This window comes from Dreissena polymorpha, chromosome 4, assembly GCF_020536995.1.
Source record: "Dreissena polymorpha isolate Duluth1 chromosome 4, UMN_Dpol_1.0, whole genome shotgun sequence".
NCBI classification, from domain to species: domain Eukaryota; kingdom Metazoa; phylum Mollusca; class Bivalvia; order Myida; family Dreissenidae; genus Dreissena; species Dreissena polymorpha.
Genome location: NC_068358.1, coordinates 137,199,978 through 137,224,694, shown reverse-complemented (window position 1 = coordinate 137,224,694; position 24,717 = coordinate 137,199,978). Strand labels below are relative to the sequence as shown.

Here is a 24,717-nt window from a genome sequence, read left to right as displayed (position 1 = left end):
CAATTTATCTTCCTTTTTATAAATATACATAAATATTAATCAATGAGCGGGATGGGAGGTGGGACTAATCGATAGCAGGTATGTATTTACAGTAGAATTGCAATAACTCAAGCTTGCGATTTCTCGAAAACTGGCGATTACTCGAGCATTAAAGAAAGTCCCTAGCATTTTCCTTTAATGTCTATATAAAAATACCCGCGATAACTCAAACATGCGATTTTCGATAACTCGAGGTCGTGTGCCGGTCCCTGAAAGGCATTTCCTCAGATAATCTTCGTTTGTACAGTATTGTAATTTGATTCTTGGATGGTGCCAGCACACTTACGCCATAGAAGAAACTACTGTTTGAGCAACCACAAGAGGACCCAAAATATATAAATTGTCTTGTTGACACTCAAAAGAACGAAGATAAAAAGAGGAAAAGGTGGTCGGATTCCTTCAAAAGGCAGCTTGAAGCACTTCAGAAAGTGGAACATGATTAATATACGCCCACGAAACCGAAAGAGCTCTTAATTCATGCTGTCTGATCTTAAAAAGGGATAAATCCCTAGATGCGAGAGAAGAGTAAGCCTTCTTTATAGTCGAGGCTACCCAACGAAAAATAGAAGCAGCAGACACATCCCCCCTTTTAACGGAATGAAAAGTCTCTTGACAGAACCTTGAATAGAACTTCAAAGCCCTGACTGGGCAAAGGAGTCTATCATCATCTTCATGTCCACAAGTCTTAGAAAGACTTGGAACTTTGAAGGGTTTAGAAGCCATAGAGGGGATTTGATTTTTAGCAAGGAATCCTGGCTGACATAACAACGTAACAGATCCATCAGAAGAATCAAAATGAAGAAGACCATCCTCGATAGAAAGAGCATAAATTTCATTTCTCCGTTTGGATGAAGCCATAGTAAGAAGAAAAACGGTCTTCCAAGTCAGGAACTGTAATGAAGCTTGATCCAGAGGCTCATAAGGAACTTTAGTAAGAGAACAAAGAACACAAGACAAATCCTATTTAGGAGCAAGTGTCCGAGAAACAGGACGTATAAGTTCCATAGCTCCAATCAGTTCCGAAATCGCTGGGTCAGCACAGACTTGTGATGACTTACTTAAAGCCAATTTTCATCGCAAACATAGATCTATATTCTTTGATGGAGCGAAGAGAAAGTTTCTTATCATCAAAAAGATAGATGAGAAAATCCGCTATGCGTCTAGCAGAGGGATTGAGGGGATCAATTTTCCCTCGAATACACCAATTAAAGAAGAGTTTCCATCGAGCATCATAGACTGCTCTGGTGGACTTTCTCCTTGCAGAAGCAATGACGGTTGTAGCCCTGACAGAAAAAGCATTTCTTTTGTAGAGATTGCCTGATAACGACCAGACGTGTAAGTGGAACATTGCTGGATCCGCATGTAGTCTGCCTCTTTGAGACAGAAGATCTGATCTGTGAGGAAGTTTCCTGGGATAATCGCACAGGAAACTGAGAAGATTGTTGAACCAAGATCTCCTGGGCCACCAAGGGGCAATCAGCAGTATGCGACACAAACTCACCCTGATTTTCGCCAATATTTGGGGAATCAGAATGGGTGGGGGATAGGCGTAGGCGTCCAGTTGGTCCCAATCGAATGAAAGTGCGTCTACTGCCCATGCTGCTGGATCGTAAACTGGACTCACATACAGAGAAAGTCTGTGGTTGTGTCTGGTCGCAAATAGATCGACCAGTGGATAACCAAACATGAGAAAGATCTGATTAGTAACTTCCTGATGAAGTGTCCACTCCGATGGAAGTAACTGGTGTTTGCGAGACAAACCATCCGCCAGGGAGTTGAGACGACCTGGAATATATTTGGCTAGAACATAAATGTTGAGTGTCTTGCAAAGAACAAGTAATTTCCTGGTTTTCAGATACAGGGATTGAGAATGTGTTCCCCCCTGTGCCTGGATATAAGTCACAACTGATGTGTAGTCTGTTGACACCATCACACAAGAGTCTCAAAGATGTGACTGGAAATGAGATACAGCTAGAAAGACTGCTCACATTTCTAGATTGTTGATATGCAGATGTGACTCCTGATGAGACCACAACCCTGAAATTATCAGACTGAGTGGTTCCAGATGAGCACCCCACCCTTCCTTGCTCGCGTCCGTCATTAGAAATAAAGATGGTTGCGGAGGAAGAAGGGGTACTCCTGCCAAGAGTCTCCTCTTCTAGACACCACTGTAGATGAGGAAGTATGTCCGGAAGAATTGGAATCTGTGATAACAGATTGTCCGGAGACCATTTCCAACAAGCTGAGAGGTAATGCTGAAGAGGACGTAGGAACAGACGTCCCAACTGCACAAAGTCTGCTACTGAGCTCAGGATACCGCTGAGAGAGAGGAATTCTTGAGCTGTAATATGAGATTGGGACAAAACCCATTTGACCTTCACCAGAAGGTTTTATATACGTTGACGTGACACTCTGACCCGATTGATGTGGGTTAAGAAATTCATTCCCACGAAAGTGAAATCGGAATTAGGTCTGATTTGTCTGCATTTAGAAGGAGCCCTAAAGATAGGAGTTCCTTCCAAGGAATTCCAGGTGATGCAAAAGCAAATGACGATCGAGCTGGTGTAAGAGCTAGTCATCAAAATATTGAAAAAGAAGAATTCCGTGAAGTCGGAGATGTGCTCTGACCGCAGCCATAAGCTTAATAAAGACTAGTGGAGCCGTTGCCAATCCACATGGAATCGCCCGGAACTGGTAGACCTGGCCTTGAAAGGCAAAGCGCAGGTACTTCTGATAGTTGGGATGTATAGGAACATAGAGTATGCATCTTCCAGATCCAAGGACACCCCCCAGTGAAGAGGTTTGATGGAATTCCTTATGAAGGTAGGAGTCTCCATCTTGAAAGTTGGTTTGAGTAGATACGTGTTGAAGACTTTTAAATCTATTACTAGTCTCCAGGGACCATTTTTCTTTTGAACAAGAAAAAGACAACTGTGAATTCCTGGAGAATAAGGGTCTATAAACCCTTTCTACTGCCTGTTTTTCCAAGAGACTGAGAATGGACTCTGGAATATGTGGATGCGGAGATACCAGTTCTATGGGGACGCGAGAAAGTGGAGGTCTGTTTTCAAATTAAAAAGTCAGGCGTTTTGTAACAAGAGAATGAACCCAAGCCTCCAAAGTAATTTGAAGCCATCGATTTGAAAAATGACTTGTATTTCCCACATCGGAGGAGATGGCGGTAGAAAGGGTTGGCCCCTAGGGCTGGTAAGAAGAAGGTAAGTTCCTGCCAACAGGAGGTTTGGAATTCCTTCTTTTCCGGCTGGTGTTTGCTCTTTTTCCTGGAATTCTTAACAAAAGACCTCTGAGAAAAGGAACGTCTGTTAATTGAAGACGGTCTATTAGGAACCGACCGTGGATTTAATGAAGACCTTTTAGAGAAAAGGTTGTTCCTCTTAGCTGCTGGAAGAGCCGATTGCCTAGAAGCTGGATGCTTAAAGGACCCTTGACATTGTCCAGAATTGTTTCTAGCTAAAGAAGCATGAAGTTGATCATCCTTGTCCGTTGTGATTGCGTCTTGTATCCTTCCACCAAAATGAAATCCTGATGAGAGAGGTGCCGTTCTGAGAGAATTCATACCTGGTCTCTAATAAAAAATCTTTAGGTAAAGATGAAAGGATAAGATCTCTAGGAATCCTTAGCATCTCAGGCATTGAAGAAGCAGAATTATGTGAAAGGGTCAATGTCATTCATGATAGATGAATTAATAAATCACGAAGTTCTTCAGGAACAGAGTCCGACCAATCACAAACCAACTGCAAAATTGTCGCTATCATGAGGTCTAATTGGTTAGTAAGACCTAGTGATCTGCGCTCCCTACATTGTCAATGTTCCAACATTGAGTAAGGAATAGAAACAGGATTAGAAGCACTGGGCATAGTAAGTAAAAGCTTGTTTATGTCAGGATCCTGAACCGGTAGTTTGAATAAGTGCAAGCAGGAAGCTGGATCTGGTACAGGAGGCTTGTAGCTTCTACTACCTTCATGATGTTTAGGATCAGACAGATTCTTAGGAACTTTCCACAGTTCACCTCGTTTTGGAATAGCTTTATTAGCCGATTCCAATGATTGTAAAACAGACAAAGCAATAGCACTAATAGGAAGGCTTGGGCCAAGACGAGACCTCGCCTTACTAACCCGGTTGGGATCAAATGTACGAACTAAATGTTCTGTGACAGAGATAGTCGAATTTGTAGACAGCTCAGCAGGTCGTGGACCATACTCTTCACAAAGATAATTGAACATAAGTTCATACATCTGATTAATAGATGCCAAATATTGACAAGCCTCATTGTTAGACTCTGCATCTGATTCAGCCTCACTCTTTACAACACCAGCGGTGTGCATGGAATTAGCGGGAACGGAAGTGGGAATAACAGGAAGATTACCTTGCACCAGATTGTGATTATCTGGTACAGATGAATTACCATCCACAACATCAACACACTGATAATTTAAACCGGAAGTCGACGCTACATCATCAGTATTGACAGGTACAAATTGTCCGAAAGAATCTTGAACCCATAATGTGTCCGGGTTTGACGGGGTAGCAGGAGGTGATTATATGACTAGGTAACGTAGCCAATACCTGTGGTGCAGACAAAGTAGACGTAGTGGTGAGATGAACACCAGAAGTCAAATTCTGAAATTTGGGACCAGTCACTGCGACATGTGTTCAGGTCAAACTGTAAACTGAAACTGGTACAATTGGTATGGAAACCTTACCATCCGAAAAAGGAAAGTACTGTGAACGATAAGAATAGTCGGAACGACTATGCCTACGTAAAGGTTGTCGACGTTCTTTATCCCTGTGATGCCGAGAAATAGATCGGCTGCAGCGGGAATGACGTCTCCTAGAGTAATGTCTCCGTGACTATCGAGATGATCGGTAAGGATCATATCTACGCTAGGAATGAGTACTGCACGATAAAGGAGAGCGTGTCCGATGTCTACCCCTATTGTTGGTACTGGTTGATGATGAAAAATCATTCGACAAAGAAGAGTAGGGTGAGGAAGAATAGTCTAATGATGATGAATGACATCTATTTCTGATTGTTGACCGGTGACTCTTGACTGGTGACCGGTCAATGACTGATTACTAGACCGGTCCCCGGTGCCATGGACCGGTCCCTGGTGACCCGTACCATGACCGGGGACCGGTCCCCAGTTCCATGGCAAGTCCCCAGTGTTATGGACCGGTGACCGGACTGGTCCCCGTGACATACCGGTCATATCATGACCAGTCTTGTCACCAGATAATGACCAAAGTATGGTGGCTGCCATATGGTAAGACATTGGTCGATATCCCTGACCAATGCCCTCGGGCAAAGACCGGCATACGGGAGACGCCATATGGTCTGATGTTGACCGACTGTTTAACTTAATAAGAGCAGTACGGTCGCCATCTTGCCCGTTACCCGGTGACTGATGCTGCAAATTTTCATCACTGGTCTGCAAAGTCACCGGATATTTATCCTCTGCCGGAGGTTCATTGGTACGTTTACGGCTCAAGAAAGTTCTTCGACGATTCGCTCTTTGCCAAGTGTCATCATCCCAAGAACCACAAACAGTACATTCTCTAAAATGTACAATGTGTACATGCCAGGCAAGTCCTGTGGGAATCCCACCTTGCCTTTACATGTCCACACGAACCTTTCATCTGTAAATTCATTTCTAATTTTCTGAAACAGAAGAAAAAGAAAAAAACCTACAAGAGAATAGACAGTGTTTTTAAAACAGATTTGATGAAAAATACAGTAAACACAAATTATTTACACTGCACAAATCTTCTCCATGGCCTATTGATGAAGATCACAAAATGCACGCGGTCAAGTTCATGAGCACATACCGAAAACCCGGCAAAGCTGAAAACAATTATAGTTTCAACAATTTATACAAGAAATAACTTCTGAATGAAAGAGAAATATAAATAAATCAATTTATCCCTCAAATAACCCGAACAACCATGCAGAAACGAACGAAAATTCATTTCATTTCACACACCAAACATGGCGTGCATGCATGGCGGTCCAGAAAAGGAAGATGAATTGTGGGTATTGATTTCCGGTTGGGTTGCGTTAAACTATGTTTAACCTGACCTACTTATCTACTTTTTTACGGAGGTGGACGGTTCCCAGCGCTTGAATAATTTCTGGATGAGATAACCCACCTTGAAAAGGTGTAGCTAAGTGATAGCAGGTAAGTTTTATGACATAAAAATAGGTTACCAATGTTACTGACCAAAAGCCAACTGTTTGCTATCTGTTTGATATAAGTGACCTTGACCAAGCTGGTCCTCAGAGCAATCCTAAGCTAGATTTTCATGTTAGATACCTTCACACAAAGGTAAATGCACTATCTCCATCCCAAATTAACAGTGACCTTGACTTTGTATACAATTCCAAGCTAGGCATCAATGCAAGTTTGCTTTATCCATAGGTAATACAGAATTAATAATGCAAATTAGAACTATGGACCAAAAACACCTGCTGACATTGCCAGCCTGCATGCCTGCTTAACCCAATATATAATATATCAAATAACTATGGCCAAGTAACAAGATCATTCTCTTCTTTCTGCGCAAATGGGATGAGATTTGAGTAACCCCTCAGCTAACTATTCAGAATGTAGGTCAGCTCACAATCAATCAAATCTAAGCTTAAAGAACATACAAACATTCCAACTCAAACTCAAGGTAGAGTGGAATTCAAAACTCTAAAAAACAAGAGGGCCTATGGCCCTAGTTCGCTCACCTGAGAGGAGTCAGTTCATTCAATCTTTACCAAATGTCAAACTTTACCTAGATATTGTCCAGACAAACATCCTGGTCAAGTTTCATCATTATTGAACCAAATGAACCAATGCAAGTTTGCTTTATCCATGTCATACAGAATTAATAATGCAAATTAGAACTATGGACCAAAAACACCTGCTGACATTGCCAGCCTGCATGCCTGCTTAACCCAATATATATCAGGTTTTTTTTTTGGCCCGATATTATAGCCGAAATTCGGCTATGTTCCCAATCCCAAAAAGTATACTTTTTTCCCAAAATATGGCAAAAAATTCCCAATTTCCAAAGAAAAAAAATTGATCTTTTTTTTTAGAAAGAAGTGTCTCATGCGTATTTATCTCTATTTTAATTCAATTACATCTAACAAAGTATTATATAATTTTGTTCTTTTAATTTGAATGATTATAAAGAGTTATATCAAATTAAGTATGTCCCTAATAAGTGGACTTTCATGTGGAAAAAAAGGCTAATAAATTTATTTTCCCAATTTCATGAAAAAAGCCGATAAAATTCCCAATTCCAAAGTCATGGGCTATCTTCCCAAAAAGTGGGAAAAAACCCCTGTATATATCAAATAACTATTGCCAATTAACAAGATCATTCTCTTCTTTCTGCTCAAATGGGATGAGATTTGAGTAACCCCTCAGCTAACTATTCAGAATGTAGGTCAGCTCACAATCAATCAAATCTAAGCTTAAAGAACATACAAACATTCCAACTCAAACTCAAGGTAGAGTGGAATTCAAAACTCTAAAAAACAAGAGGGCCAAGATGGCCCTAGTTCGCTCACCTGAGAGGAGTCAGTTCATTCAATCTTTACCAAATGTCAAACTTTACCTAGATATTGTCCAGACAAACATCCTGGTCAAGTTTCATCGTTATTGAACCAAAACTCTGCGCATGGAGTGTTTTCATTTTTGTAAGATTTGACCTGGTTACTTATATTTTAAGTTGAACCTCTAACCAAACATCAAACTTTGCTTACAAAAATAAATATGACCAAGATTCATAAAATCTGAAACAAAATTGTGACCTCTAGAGTGTTTACAAGGATTTCGAATAATATAATGAAAATTTGGACAATCTAAGGGCAATAATTATGGCATTTATTATGTGATTTTGCTCATTATCAAAATTGACTGAGATCTTTCAGCAACTTTGATAAAGAATGCTTGAGAAATGTGAATGCAAATGTGTTTACAAACCAAATGTGGACGGACGGACGGCGAACAAAGACCAATCCTAAAACCTCACCTGAGCTATCAGGTGAGCTAACAAGCAAATTCATTGAATTGATATCCCCCGCCAATATACTTCTGGACACAAAAGTTTTCTGGACGGATGGACAACGCCAACGTGCATCATCCTCTTATCCATTTATATACTCATACCAAGTTCCAATGAAATCCGTCAAAGATCTTCCAAGATATGGCTCCAGACACACACAAAAAGCATTTTTTTCAAGATACAAAGGGCCATTACTCCGTTATTATCCAAAGGTGTACAATGCCATTTGGCATTCATCATCCTCTTATCCATATACATACACATACCAAGTTTCAATAAAATCCGCCAAAGCACTTTCAAGATATGGCTCCGGACACAAAAGTGTCGGACGGAAGGACGGACAGACGGAAGGACGGACAACACCAAAACAATATCCCTCCGCCTATGGCTGGGGATAAAAAGTGTGTTACCGATCTGCGCCATTTTTCAAATTGTCCGAGAAATCAATAAAACCAATGTATTGACTAAGTTTCACGATGATAAGGCAAAAAATGTGACTTCTATAGTGTTCGATCACAATGTTTCTCTCTAATCACATAAGGAAAACTGCCCCACCCCCCTGGCGGCCATGTTTTTTTACCGATCAGGACCATTTGCCAACTCATCTGAGATATAAATAAAACCAATCTTTTAACACCAAGTTTCATGATGATTGGGCAAATAATGTGACTTCTAGAGTGTTCACAAGCTTTTTTTACTATATAAATATAAGAATATAAGTTTTTGACCCAGCATTACCCAGTTTCGAACTCAATCGAGATATCATTGGGACAAATCTTCTGACCAAATTTCATGAAGATCGGACAATAAATGTGGACTCTAGAGTGTTTACGAACAAATGAGGAAGGAGCAATCAGGTGAGCTAAAAAAGCTTTTATAATCACAGAATTTAGCATGATGCCCGGCCTAAGCTGGGGTGACACTTAATGCACATGTATGAAACCCCATTTTCCCAGAGTGCACATCAAATACATTTTGTACCTCGTTTGAAGCCTCCAGTATGGCCAGGTTGATGTCTGTGTGGTCCACTACGGCCCCTAGGGGTCCCTCGGGGGGCAGAGTGGAGGTGGAGGCAACCATGGACCCCTCGAGGGCGGGGAGGGGCATGGCACTGTGTGCAGGCTGACCCTGGGACGTGGACATGCTCTGGGAGGTGGAGGTGTGCTGAACTGCCATCTCCTTCTGTAAGAGGCTCACCACTGCGTCTCTAGAAATGGCAGTCAAAACTCCAGCTACACTTAAGTTTATGTCCATACACAGGTTACAAAATCCTTTCTTTAAAGGCTGGTAATTTTGTTAATCACGTGCTTTACTTTGTTTTACTGGGGTTAATTCTCTTAATTGTCACTCATTAACCAAACATAACATATCTGTACATTTTTTATTCTTAAGCAAACATATCTGAACATATCTAATACAATTTGAAATAAATTATAATTGGTGCCTTACACGGTATCTCTAAAGAACGAAAATTAATGGAATTTTGTGGCATTTTAAGACACTGTCTGAATGATTCCAAATGATCATCTGCGTTTCATATTATCAATTTCAAAAGCATGCTTGTCTATTGACTACTGCATGTCACCGTTAAATACAGGTACATAAAACAAATGAACTACAAGTATTTGAGTGAAATCTATACCACATTTTGTCAGATATATTTAGCATTTCCCTCTTCTAAATTTGCTTGGATTATTTGCTGACCACACACATAGAGTTTTGTTTGTCTCAATGTCCTTATTAACAATAATTGTGTATACAAATTTATATGATTTTTTAAAACAAATAAATTAACTGTAAAAACAAAATTAAAAATAACATTAAGTTAAAGAGTTTCATTTTTTGCACATGCATGTAGGAATTATATTATGATGTATGAACAAATGTTGCTCTACTCAGAAAATGACTATACCAACAACACAACACGACTATTTATAAAAGAACTTTCAATGAGTTTCTAAGCCAACAATAATAAAACAAATCATCTGTACCTGGCATACATGATCTGTAACGACTGTAGTACATTGGAGAGTGCTATCTGTTTGCCGTAGTCGGTCTCCTGGGAAAGAATGACCTTGGCCAGAGAGGGGCGTGGCATCTTGCACATAGAGGACGGAGCCGTGACGGAGGTAGGGTCTTCATTGTTACTCTCTACTAGACCTGCAATATAGACCAGAGAAAGTGGCAGTGAAATATTTGCAAACAAGAGATGTTTGTAACACATGTATCCCCACTTGAACATCTGTTTGACCATGACCTTAAACGTTTTGGTTTGAAAAAAAAAGGTAAACCTTTGCAAAAACTAACAAACTATTTTGGATGATCCAAGAAATTTGTATACATTAAGCTTAAACAAATATCATGATATAAGCTCCTGACCTTGACCTTTGACCTCAATTTTATAGGCGTCTTACATAAGTAACCGCTACACCAATATGTATAATTGTATGTCAAAGCGGTCTCAAAATATTGATACAAGCTAATATGACTTTGACACTTTACCTCAAAATAAAAATGCATCATTTCTTCCCATGAAACAACTAAACCACTTTGAATGATCAAAGAGTTCTTAAAAATTGCCATTTCCTGTTAAAAAATACACTGTAACCTTGACCTTCAAGTTTAAAGCCCTACCCAGGTCTGAAGCTCCAAGTGGGTCCCTTGACGATGAAAAGAGTACTGGTTCATGGGTTATAGGTGCAGAAAGGTCAGTGGTTGCCCAGGCAATGGAGTGGGAAGAGCCGCATGCGACCTTGGTGATCTTGTGACCTTCCAGGCCATGAACGAGGGCAGGTTTGCGGTTGACTGTCGTTGTACCATTACCTTGCTGGCCATGGTCATTGTCACCCCAGGCGTACACCTGGAGAGCAATATAACACGCGTAATGAGAAAATGGGTCTTATGCCATATTTGGCCAGTGTAGCTCCAGACCAGCCTGCACACTCTGGAAGGGAGCTACACTGTAAGCTTATGAGATCACTCAAACTTGCCTGAATTTATAGATGACAGGGGCGCTTCTGACAAGAGAGGGATTATGTCATTAGATCCATTTCACATGAGGCAGGTCATTTAATTGTTGTCTTATTCCTTTGAATAATTTTCAATTATGATAGGCAATAAAAAGTATGTTTGTCAAGGAACACAATCTAGCACACAGACTTATACATGACTCACAAGATAATGGTTGTTTGTCAAAACACAAAATTATGTTTAACATAATTTTTTTTAATAAATTAGCAAAATCTTCAAATAGGTATGCTAGTTGTTATTTATAAACAAGGGTGCAAACTTGTTCCAAAGTTCGCCTATTAAAAGGGCTGGGTAACCTTGATCTGTGAAACATGTATAAATAGTTGTGCAGATTTTGGCTTTGATTATATTACGCTTTATGATATTTTTTCTTTTAGGTCTCTGCTTAGCAAAAATCAAGCAAATGTGGAAAGTGTCGTCCCTGATTAGCCTATGCGAAAACACAATCATTAAAACCCCATTTCACAGAGCTCAAATGTATTGAAACAATCCAATCCTGGTGTCAAATGATTTCACCCACCTGGCCTGTCTCTGTGACTGCGAGGCAGTGCAGTGCTCCCACAGCTACATGGATGATCTTCTTACCCACCAGCCCATCAACCAGAGTGGGGCGACGTACATGGGCATCCGTACCATTACCCAGCCGGAAATAGTCACCTTTGCCCCTGCAAAACATTAACTCCTTAATTAATTAAATAATTTTTTTAATTGTAAACACTGAGCTATTAACCTAATGAAACTTGAAATAAGCTCTGAACATGAAGAGAGGCATCACATTTAGTTTGTTTTTAATTGTGAAACAGAATCATGAACAAGAAAATTCATTGAATGAATATCCCCCGCCATTATACTTCTGGACACAAAAGTTTTCTGGACTGATGGACAACACCAACGTGCATCATCCTCTTATCCATATATATACTCATACCAAGTTTGATGAAATCTGTCAAAGCACTTCCAAGATATGGCTCCGGACACACAAAAAAGCATTTTTTCAAATGGGCCATAACTCCCGTTATTATCCGATGGCTTACAATGCCATTTGGCGTGCATCATCCTCTTATCCATATATATATATATATATATATATATATATATATATATATATATATATACTCATACCAAGTTTCAATGAAATCAGCCAAAGCACTTCCAAGATATGGCTCCGGACACAAAAGTGCCGATCGGATGGAAGGACGGACAACGCCAAAACAATATCCCTCCGCCTATGGCGGGGGATAATAAACTAATTCAAGAGCTAAGAACAGTGGTTGTTAACAATTATGCCCATTATAGGTCTTTATGAAAATGCTGGCATTTAAATTAATAAATTTCATTGTTGTAATAACCATTAACTGCAGGGTATTATTATCAATCCTAAGTGCAACACTAGCAAATTATTCTCAATAATGTCTGGCATTCTAAATTATCTCAACCAAGTTTACAATCAACTACAATCAATCAATTATGGTAAATCATCCCAGAGTGATGACCCTTGACTCTGATGTAGAAATGATGACAACGGACTACACTTTCATGATCAATCTCAATATGCATATGTGATGTGCTTTGTGATAAGGGGGTTTAATGCATGTGCGTAAAGTGTCATCCCAGATTAGCCTGTGCAGTCTGCAAAGGCTTATCAGGGATGACACTTTCCGCTTTTATGATACTTTTCGTTTCGAGAAAGTCTTTTCTTAGCAAAAATCTAGTTTAGGCTTTAAGAATGCCTAATAAGCCTGTGTCGACTGCACAGGCTTATCTGGGATGACACTTTACGCACATGCATTAAACCTTTTTTTGAAGAGCATGGCCCATATGTATGACAGTAATTAATACCTCAGGGCCTTCCGTACTACTCACCAAGTCCACACCTGTCCAACGAGTGTTCTAGCCAGAGAGAACTGGGCTCCACACTCTATCTGTACCACACCTTGGCCACGCAGTCTGTCCACCTAAAATGGAACTTCACATTAAACATGGACCCACAAACAAATTCTAAGAATTGAGAATAAAGGATTGTATTAGACTCATTAAAAAGCCCTCAGCATTTAGATATATTAAGGCTAATAATGGCGCTTACATCATCAACATATTTTTGTAAATCAAGAATTATATAATTATCATAATTATAATATTTATGATATATAACAAGAGATTGCCAAGCAATATGGTCCCCTACCGGTGAAACTCCACCATTGTCAGTAAAATTTTTTTTTTTTTTTTAATATTTGTTGCCATAGCAACCAGAATTTTTGACGTAGGAACAAAATGAAATGACGTGCATAATCTCCATATTGCCATCTATCCATGTTTCAAGTTTCATGAAAAAATATTAAAAACTTTAAAAATTATCGCAGGATCCAGAAAAGTGAGACGGACTGACAGACAGACTGACGGACAGACAGACAGACGGAGTGCAAACCATAAGTCCCCTCTGGTTTCACCGGTAGGGGACAATTATTATAATTATAACTGCCATAATAGACTTGACTTTGAATTAGTTTAAATACAATGAAGTTTTGAGAATATTCTTTATTTTTAGACTTCATTCTTCAATTCGGTTGTTGAATACAGGCTTTTTGCAGTAACCTTCCTATCTCTTTCAAACCATAATCCATGCTTATATGCTTATAACAGGTAAATGTGAAAACAAATAATTACATGAAAGTCTTCATCCAGAAAAATAATTATCAATATTTTATTCTTAACTCTGTAAACACCACGTTTATTATTCCTTGAGCGTCATTAACACTTTAAACACTTAAATCCTTCAAAAGGACACATCTGCATGTCAGGGAACTCACCTCTCTGGGTACATTACATCCCTCACTGCCGCCCCGCCCCAGTTTGCCAAAGTCTCCGTCCCCCCATGAGTACACAACACCATCGTCAGTGAGGGCCAGTGTCTGGGCGTCCCTGCTACCACATGCTACCTGGATCACCCGCTGACCTGCCAACTCTGTCACCTGGAAACGAGAGGCGGATATGATTACTGACTTCAAGTCTAGGCAGAAAGTGTTGTACCTGAATAGCCTGTGTCTACTACACAGGCTAATCTCGGACGACACTTTATTCACATGCTAGTTAACGGTTCATTGCAAGTCAACGTGAACATACGCATTTACACAAATCCCCTGTACCTTGCATTGCAAGTACATTCCAATCAAGCCTTCACAACTCACCTGTTTTGGTTTGATCTGGGAGTTGTTATCCCCGTGCCCCAGTCTGCCATACTCCCCAAGTCCCCACGTGTACAGGTCACCATTGGACGTGATGGCTGCACTGTGTGAGCTGCCACAAGCAATGTCCCTCACACGTTTATTCTTCAGGGCTTCAATTAGCTTCGGTTTATCACAGTTGCTAAGTGGGAGAGAACATGTCACAGATGCTTAGTGGGAGAGAACATGTCTAGGTTACAAAAGGGGCTATTAATGTACTATTGTCATAGTCTCCTGTACAATTAATATTGCAGTAAATTTTGCATGGCCTTAACAGATAAATAAAATGTATGACACTCAATGCTATTAAAATTAAATTGCAGTTTAAATGTACTTAAGGAAAAACATTTATGATGAGTAATTTATAAATTATGTTACATTAACAACTAACAGAGATATACCACAGTCAAGGGATCACACTGACATTTAATAATTTGGAATTCTTGACATTACAGAGGTGCAAGGGGAAGGTCACTTTAGCATTGAGTGTACCCATTAAGAGTTCATATTTCAGTGGTAAATGTTTGCATATTTTATTTCAAATTCTTTTACAAACAAGATTAGACAAACAGAATGTCCAATCTATGATTATACACATTATATTCCACGAGACATACGTTCTACTGGAGTGCCCCAGCTTGCCATCGTCTCCCTCTCCCCATGAGAACACCTTGCCATCCACTGTCAGGGCCAGGGCATGTCTGCCCCCTGTACACACAACAAGTATACTGACAGTATTACTTGGAATGGATCTCCAACAAATGCACAGTGAAGTCTTGAAGGTGACTGTATAAACTATTGTGATAAGTTGAGAATTATTGAACAGTTATTAAGAGCAACATATATTTTTGAAAATTTCATTTCTAAAGTGTGTCAAAAAAGATGTCTGCCTAAAATTCATTTTGAACATTTTGATGAATTTACTTTGAAAGCAGTGGCCCAGGGAAACATAATCAGTCACCTCATGCATTAAGCCTAATTTCCAATAGTACATTGAAATTCTACTGACATCAACTTGTTCCACTTCATGTTATGTTGTTTATATAAAAAACAAAACAAATAAAATTGTTTGATGCCAAATATTGAAATGTATAACAATTTTTACATGTTATTTTGAAATTATGGAGTAATTAAGCCCTCTCTGGTGCAGTGTGACCAATACGCTTATTTTTTTTTTAAACTTTAAATTGTTTATTTATTTATTTTTTTAAACTACAGCAACATCCCTTTAACATAAGCAACAATCTCACAACTTACCTGAGTGCACTGCCACTTTCTTGATGACATACTGACTGAGTGAGACTAGCTGTCGGGGGACAGACACTGTACCCGTACTGACCCCCAGGCCCAGTCTCCCATTGGTCGCCTCACCACAAGCATACACCTTCCCATCCTGGCTCACTGTAAACAAACATAAGTGCAACGTATTTAAACCTTGCTCTGGGACAACTGGCTGCAGGCCTGGGCGTAAATTGTCATTCCAGCCTGTGCAGAAGTTTAATCAGGGATGACACTTTCCGTTTTTTGGGAATTTTTCTTTTATAGGAAATCTCTCCTTAACAAAAATCCAATTAAGGCAGGAAGTCTTGTCCCTAGTTAGCCAGGCTGATCTGGGATGACACTTAACCCACATGCATTAAACCCTGTTTTTCCAAAGCGAGGCTCACTTAATTTTGCTTGATAGCATCAAAGGCTTTGACTTACAGATAAACTATTGAGTCAGATGCCTAGGTGCAACCAGTACTTGGCAGAGCTTTCTTGTTTCTTCAACCAGGCCCAATATATGACCATTCCCCTTTTTAAAAGTTTTTTCTCCCAAAAAGAATTTCTTGAATTTGTTTAACACCCAACATGTAAAGCTATGATTTTTCTCCAAATGAAGAAAAAAGGCCCTATATTGTGTCTTTGGAAATTTTTTAATTATGCTCCATTAGTCGGGATCAATCCTGGGACTTCCCCTTCCACAAGATAGACACAATATCTACCAAAAAGCAAAATGATGGTTATATGCAAAACAATGCTGTATAACTTGTATTGAACATATAATGTCATATAGTTAAATGTCTTATAGTTGTCACTGTGATCTAAATTATGGCTAAGCAAAAATACAATTATCACTTGTTGCAGTTTGTAGAGATCATTACAAGTTAATATGCCTAATGGTGATATAAGGATGTCTGAGCAATCCTTATCACATTAAATGATTGTCAGGTTTGGTTGCATAAAAATACTTCATTAGTATTACGATTGCTAAGACTATCACTCTTATATAAGATGACAGGCTGATTATTACCCAAGCTGCACACATTATTACTGCATTTAATTCAACAACATTTTTCTGATTTCCTTTGGTAGTATTATGTAAACCTGGTTTAAAGTGTGGCAAAGCACGGCAATAAACACCTCAGTCTATTCAAAATGGCAAATGCCATTGATTGCAACATGGACCACACCACAAATGTTGCTTTCGCTTACCACAGAAGAGGGACTTGGATCCTCCATTAATCTGCACACACTTTAGACTGGATAGGGTATCATTCAGTATCGGTAACTTGATCTGGAATAAGCGATCAACAGTTAATACCCCCATCATGACACAACATTTTTCACAAATGTATGGTGACACCGGCAGATCTAACACGTGAACCACATCATTCAAAAATGGGTCTTTTCTTAAATAAACATCCATTTCTATAAAATAATATCACATATTATTAACATGTTGCAGCAATTTATGATAACACAGGCATATTTTACAAGTGAATCATGTTGTGCAAAAATCTGTCTTCCATTCATTTTTTTATAAAAAAGAAAAGAAATAAAAACAAACCTTTGAGCCTTTAGGTCCACCCAGCTGGTCTTTGTCATTGAGGCCCCAGGTGAACACATAAGTCTGCACATCCTTGGCACCACCCTTGGCGGCCTTGACCATTGGTGTGGGCACATTCTGGCTGTCTTCTTCCTCACGGTCTGAGGCCAGGAACATGAATCCGGCCGCACTATCGTCATCCGAGCGGAACCGACCAATCAATGAGAGGCCATGGATCTTACAGTCAATGCCGCTCTGTCTACACTGCTTTATTGCAATCTCAATGAAGTGGTAGTACTGGAAGAATTTATTTAATATTACAAAGATAGTGGTATGAGGTTCTGAGTTCCATTTAATGTTTAAGGCACAACCATATTTTAGAAAAAATTTAAGCTGCAAAGTAATTTTATGTGAAATGAGATACTCAGTTTTGTATCCAGTAGGGATAATAGTGAAGAGACACACAAAAATATCTTTCCAGATAAACTTTACCTCAATAGGCTTTTTCAAAGTTCATTTCATAAATTGACTACATATACATTTTGTGTGTTCCTCAACAAAGCAAATGTAAACTGATATCAAAAACCTAATCACTGTTATCGGGAAAGAGTGGAGATTGTTCTTGCTCAATTGAAGGCAAGGTATGGAATGGCCACTAGAAATCATAACTCACTCAAACCTGAGACATCCCATCCTGTAGAAGAGGGAGTCTCAGGAACTAATTGTTTCCCACCCCAAAAATATACAATAATATATTCGAGTATTTTGTTGTAAACCACATTGTACATTAAGGCTAGAGAAACAAAAGTTACTTATAATAAAACTCACATCAGGGATTTCCTGTAGAAGTGTGACGACGGAGTCAGAGGAGCCAATGTTGATGGTCCGAATCTCCTTCAGTCCGTGTATCGTCTCCCCGCCGCTCACCACAACCAGGGAGGGCATGTAGCTCGAGTCTGATGGCTCCACACGCATCGTCAGACGATTTACAAGGATGTCTGGCATCATCTCTAGTCGAATCCAGTGCTGTTGGAATTGTAGGCAACAATTTATGTGACAAATTTGTACCCATGAAATTAAAAAAATAAATAAACAGGAAATTTGTATCTTGGGAATGGATATTAATAATAATATAAATACTCCTATGTAATATGAACCTCCTCAAACAATTGTGTCTTGTTCTGACAAAACTTGGCATAATGCATGTGCGTAAAGTGCCGTCCCAGATTAGCCTGTGCAGTCCGCACAGGCTAATCAGGGACGACACTTTCCGCTTAAACTTGATTTTCGGTAAGAAGGGACTTCCTTCAAACTAAAAATACCATAAAAGCGGAAAGTGTCGTCCCTGATAAGCCTGTGCGGACTGCACAGGCTAATCTGGGACAGCACTTTATGCACAAGCATTAAGCCGAGTTTTCTCAGAACAAGACACAATTAAAGTTTAAGAGCAGAAACCAGAAGAAGCCTATTTTGACATTGAATTGTGACCTTGAATTGTGACCTTGAACTTTCACAGAGGACCCTGGGAGAAGCACACTACGCATAGTCAGATCATGGGGAATTATGATCCTAAATTATATAATAGTCTTAAAAGGCATGTAAAAGATAAATGGAAATATAATTCATGACCCATAACCTAACATTTTGACCTTGACCTCTCATCCAGGAGCATGAGGCTGTATTTGAAACATCATGTGATCATGGTGAATAATAATCTGATGTTCAGTCAGAATTACGTTATAGAGCAAAAAAAACAACATTGTGACAGTTGACATTAAATTGTGACTTTGACATTTGAATATGGAGCCTGGAACTTCTTTGAGTAATATTATATAGAAAATACAAAAAGTCCAACCTTAGAGATGATGGCACTTTTATTGTGTTCTCCTTTAATGGGGAAATTTAAATCCAGTTTGACGAAAATAACACTACTGCCTGGCAAGGAAGAGAAATGGGTTTGAAACTTACATTTTGTCCATGATTCCAAAGCCTTTTCTTTCACTTCATCTTTTTAATGAAGACATACACATTATTTTCAAAAAATCTATGGACTCGCCACTAATTTTATCTTCTCAACGCAAAATCCAGTTTAGATGGAAAGTGATGTCCCTGATAAGCTTGTGTGGACTGCACAGGCTAATCTTAAAAATTACTTTAAGCAAATGCATTAAGCACAGTTTTCCCAGAACAAGGCCTTCATGAAGAAGCCCAACCTACCTTGCCCTGAGAGCCAGCACTCTGCCAGTGCCCGGCATTTCCTTCGAGCAGTTTCAGTGCCTGGTTCTCCCTGGAGGAGACCGTGAGGTTCTTCACGCACATCTGCCAGTCCTCCAGGAGGGCACCACTGGCAGGGTACAGCGGACGCTTCTTCTGCTTGCCAGGCTTACCAGCAGGGGTGGCAGGGGTGCCTGAAATATGTACGCATTAGGCTTCATATACATGGCATGGGCTTATATGCTGCATAATGCAGTTAATGTCCAACCCATGTTTAGCCTGTGCAGACAGAAGAGCCTCACCCACAAGGATGCTGGTCAGAGGCCTATGTCCCATGTCCAAGAAGGGACCACAAGTGAAGATGAGATAAGATGAAAGAAGCATCCCGTATTAGGATGAGAAATAAGCCAGGAATCTTTCCGCTTTTATGGATTTTTTGTCATAAACTATGTCTTTTCTTAATGAAAATCCACTTAAGATAGAAATTGTTACCCCTGATCAGCCAGTGCGAACTGCACACAATAATTAGTGACGACAGTTAACACACAGGCATTTGACCAAGTTTTCCCAGAAGGAGATTCATTCATTTTAACTGGCCACTCTTTTACTGAATAAGCCTTCAACTTTCCCATCCATACTTTCACTGACCTGGCTCCACAATGCGGTTGAACTGATGGATGTGCTTCTTGGTTTTGAAGCAGTTCTCACAGAAGTTGTAGTCCGTGCACACCCTGCACTTGTAGCGTACCCCCACTATAGGCAGCATCTCACAGCCGTCACACCTGCAGCATCAGGCAGGGGACAGGTAAGATAAAACAATCATAAAGAAAACTAGAGTTTTGTTACAAATGTGACTATTTCCCCACAACTTTTTTCAAAGGCTGTGTTCAAAGGCAACACAAATCAGTTATGTTTGGATCACTGGGAAAGAAAAAGTGCTTTGCATATATACTTTTCAAGCTGATGAAAAGTTGAAATTTCAATGTAATCATTTAAAAAATGTGGAAGATGTTTGCACCTAAATCTTACAGTATGTGAACAAACCAACAGTTTTACCTCCTGGATGGAGTATGAAGATTTAAGTGCCCTTTATTCCAGCAATACAAAATTCTATGTTGAGAAAAGGGGCATAAGTTATATATTTTTTAATGCAAGATGATAAAAAAGTACGCCATGCACAATTTTATGAATATTCCATTCAATTTGATTATTATACTCTGAGAAGCATAAATAATTTTTCAGACAAGTTTGTATCTTTGAGCCTATGACAGATAGATGGATGGACAGATATTCAATGCCAATCCATAATACAAACCTGTTCTTTGTAATGGACATTTTAATTAAAATTGAGTTTCAAGGCCCGTTTTTTCACCAACAAATTCTTAAACTAAATGTTCTTCTTAAGCTTCAATGTTCAATCAATGTAAGCATTTTAAGTCTAACATGACATTTATCTGTTATAGTAATGTTTGTAGAAGAAAATTAATTACATGAGCATATTTGTTGACACTTCATGAATATGCATTTTACCCCCTTTTCACAGAATGCAGTTCAATATGATTTTCTTAGTGACTACAAACGCTTCAAAATGCTTATCGGAGTAATAAGTGTTAAATGTTTTGTCTAAGTTTTCAAAGTGCTGGTACCCGACTCCAGAGTGTGTGCTGGGTACCAGCTCCATCTCCTCCACCATGCCAGTCCAGTGGGCTTGCTGGGGGAATTCCACGATAATGTCTCGCCCGTTGGACAGAATGCTGGACACCGTGCCCACGCTGCGGTGGGTCACAGAGCCCCACTTGTAGGTGGGGGTCACCACACTGGGTTTCACACGAACCTTGTCTCCCACCTTGATGTTAGATACTGAAGAGGAGAGAGATAGTTGGCATTTTTACTAAGACTTTTCCTTTTTTCTTTCTTTTTTACTATGTTTTCACACAGGCTTTTCCTCTTCTTTCCCTTTTATTATTATTTTGATTGTAAAATTGGACATATATTTGGAACCAAAGAAGGTTAGTTTTGTAACAATACACGTACAGGGAGGCGGAAAACTACAACGGGCGAGGCATGGTATGGTATTGCGCAAGGGGGGGTTAGAGGGTTAGGGTTAGGGTTAGTGTTAGGGGTCGGGTTAGGGTTTGGGTTAGCCAAAACCCAACCCTTACCCGACCCCTAACCCTAACCCTTACCCTAACCCTTTTTTGGGGTTATCAACCCTGACCATGCCTCGCCCGTTGTAGTTTTCCGCCTCCCGTTATAATAACTTTGAATGTTCTGATTTCAACTTCTTATGTCTTTCCCTGTCACTTTGAAATACCTGACTGTACTTGCATATCAGGGATCATATTTTTTTCCGGTTTTGTCGGTCCTAGACTGATTGGGGTCCTGAATGACCGATTGAAAATCCAAACAGTGGGTCCGATTTTGTTTGCTAAAATATCCCTGTCATTAAATTGATTGGGAGCTACATACACAGCGCACATGCTTACACACCCTAAATACATTATTATCTCGATTAGGTGTGATCAACCAATCGCTGCAGTCTATCAACTGGTCAGGACCGGTTTATTGCACGTCAGACCAAGAATCAAAAACTTGTTAACAGCGGATTAAAGACGCGTCCGAAATTAATTAGGGTGGTAAATTAATTTGCAAACTGTAAAAATCGCAAAACGATTAAAGAGACTTAATGCCTGTTTTGTACATATTGTTTATTGATAGATAAAAAATGTCTGATAAAATCAGCACACGAAACAACAATGATATAGCAATTATAAAATCAATTGAGAAAACTCGTATGTTCCGTTAAAAAAAAAAATGCCAAAGGGAATTTAACTTGTACGTTTATAAAGTGTATCGGATTTCGGATGTAAATTTTTGGATACTTTTTCCCCCATTTAAATTCGGACAGATTGATGCTGCGGGAAAATATGATCCCTGCTGCATATATAAACAGCTTTCCATTGGTATGTCATAAACTTCACAGCAACACTCTCACTAACTTTATTTATCCTAATTCCAACACTGGTTACAAATATCTATAAATCCCCCTTCACTGGTAACACATCACTATAAATGGCTACTCACCTGTGATATGGAATCCCTGTATCTCAACATGTACATAGCGGAAACAGTACTGGTTAAACATCACTATAAATTGCTACTCACCAGTGGTAGGGAATCCCTTGTGTCAACATGTACACACAAAAAAAGCGAAACCTGTACTGGTTACACATCACTATAGGTACTGATGTGGCTACTCACCTGTGATAGGGAATCCCTACATCTGGACATGCACATAGCGGACCTAGTACTGGTTACACATCACTATAAATGGCTACTCACCAGTGGTAGGGAATCCCTGTATCTGGACATGCACAAAGCAGACCTAGTAATGGTTACACATCACTATAAGTACCCATGTGGCTTCTTACCTGTGGTAGGGAATCCCTGTATCTGGACATGCACATAGCGGACCCAGTATGTGCCTCCCTTCACCTGCCAGTCAGCCTGGATGTTAAGGTCCTGTAGACCATCTCGGTCCAGCTACACAGAGACACAATAGTGTTTGTATAATGTTCTTTAGAGAAATCTTAATGTATGCTGGCATAAAATAAAATTCAAATGAAATTTAATTTTAAAACTCAAATAATTTTCGTTAACAAAAGGAGTACTATGTTTCATATTCAAAATAAATTTACAAGCTTACAACAGTTTGAGATTAATTTGCCTATGAATAAAACAGATAAGGATAAGCGATTTGTGAAACTATTTCAAAAGTTGAAAAAAACACTTCTGAAACTTTAAATAAAACCTATTTTTCAAAACACTAGGAGCCTTCTAAATTCATGTTTATGAGCCTTGTTCTTGGAAAACTGGGCTTAATGCATGTGAATCTATGCAGTCCAGCTTTTGTGGAATTTTTCGTTCACACGAGTCTCTTCTTTGCAAAAATCCAGTGTATGCAGAAAGTATCCTCCCTGATCAGCCTTTGTGGACCGCACAGACTAATGTTGGACAGCACATGCATGGACTGTACAGACTAATGTTGGACAGCAAATGCATGGACTGCACAGACTAATGTTGGACAGCAAATGCATGGACTGCACAGGCTAATGTTGGACAGCAAATGCATGGACTGCACAGACTAATGTTGGACAGCAAATGCATGGACTGCACAGGCTAATGTTGGACAGCAAATGCATGGACTGCACAGACTAATGTTGGACAGCAAATGCATGGACTGCACAGGCTAATGTTGGACAGCAAATGCATGGACTGCACAGGCTAATGTTGGACAGCAAATGCATGGACTGCACAGACTAATGTTGGACAGCAAATGCATGGACTGCACAGGCTAATGTTGGACAGCAAATGCATGGACTGCACAGACTAATGTTGGACAGCAAATGCATGGACTGCACAGGCTAATGTTGGACAGCAAATGCATGGACTGCACAGGCTAATGTTGGACAGCAAATGCATGGACTGCACAGACTAATGTTGGACAGCAAATGCATGGACTGCACAGGCTAATGTTGGACAGCAAATGCATGGACTGCACAGGCTAATGTTGGACAGCAAATGCATGGACTGCACAGGCTAATGTTGGACAGCAATTGCATGGACTGCACAGACTAATGTTGGACAGCAAATGCATGGACTGCACAGGCTAATGTTGGACAGCAAATGCATGGACTGCACGGGCTAATGTTGGACAGCAAATGCATGGACTGCACATGCTAATGTTGGACAGCAAATGCATGGACTGCACAGGCTAATGTTGGACAGCAAATGCATGGACTGCACAGGCTAATGTTGGACAGCAAATGCATGGACTGCACAGGCTAATGTTGGACAGCAAATGCATGGACTGCACAGGCTAATGTAGGACAGCAAATGTATGGACTACACAGACTAATGTTGGACAGCAAATGTATGGACTGCACAGACTAATGTTGGACAGCAAATGCATTAAGCCCAGTTTTCCCAGAACAAGACTCACTATAATTACCTTGACCACTTTGCCAATGTCTCCCTCGTGAACCTCCTCGTAACCACGACAACACCGCACCATCATGCCCAGCTGGATGTTGTCCCTCACGTACATTGCATAGTCCTCGTCCCTTGCAAAATCATGACGACCCTTGAATATCTGGGCTGGGCCAACAGCATCTGTGCTTCCACTGCCCATCATTGACATAAGCATCTGCAATGATAAACATTTGAAAGTAGGGTGGAAATAAGCTGAATGAAATCGAATTTAAATTGATATATTAGATAAATGGCGTCTTTAAACTTAACTGATCACTTAGATCCATGCATATT

General features: G+C 39.8%; 1 protein-coding gene across 4 annotated transcripts in view; it reads right to left on the bottom strand.

The window, feature by feature from the left end:
• Window positions 1–24,717, bottom strand: part of LOC127876751 (E3 ubiquitin-protein ligase HERC2-like) — a 151,743-nt gene that overhangs the window by 40,453 nt on the left and 86,573 nt on the right. For all 4 annotated transcript variants that reach the window (XM_052422186.1, XM_052422185.1, XM_052422184.1 and 1 more), the window contains exons 44-60: window positions 24,404–24,598; window positions 22,824–22,935; window positions 21,039–21,252; window positions 20,041–20,174; window positions 19,396–19,586; window positions 18,007–18,204; window positions 17,200–17,475; window positions 16,845–16,926; window positions 15,627–15,770; window positions 14,987–15,077; window positions 14,334–14,511; window positions 13,956–14,117; window positions 13,012–13,103; window positions 11,669–11,813; window positions 10,753–10,978; window positions 10,110–10,278; window positions 9,100–9,325 (exon numbers count right to left, since the gene is read on the bottom strand). In XM_052422186.1, coding sequence (XP_052278146.1) covers window positions 9,100–9,325; window positions 10,110–10,278; window positions 10,753–10,978; window positions 11,669–11,813; window positions 13,012–13,103; window positions 13,956–14,117; window positions 14,334–14,511; window positions 14,987–15,077; window positions 15,627–15,770; window positions 16,845–16,926; window positions 17,200–17,475; window positions 18,007–18,204; window positions 19,396–19,586; window positions 20,041–20,174; window positions 21,039–21,252; window positions 22,824–22,935; window positions 24,404–24,598 — 2,835 coding nt within the window. The remainder of the gene's footprint in view (window positions 1–9,099; window positions 9,326–10,109; window positions 10,279–10,752; window positions 10,979–11,668; window positions 11,814–13,011; window positions 13,104–13,955; window positions 14,118–14,333; window positions 14,512–14,986; window positions 15,078–15,626; window positions 15,771–16,844; window positions 16,927–17,199; window positions 17,476–18,006; window positions 18,205–19,395; window positions 19,587–20,040; window positions 20,175–21,038; window positions 21,253–22,823; window positions 22,936–24,403; window positions 24,599–24,717) is intronic.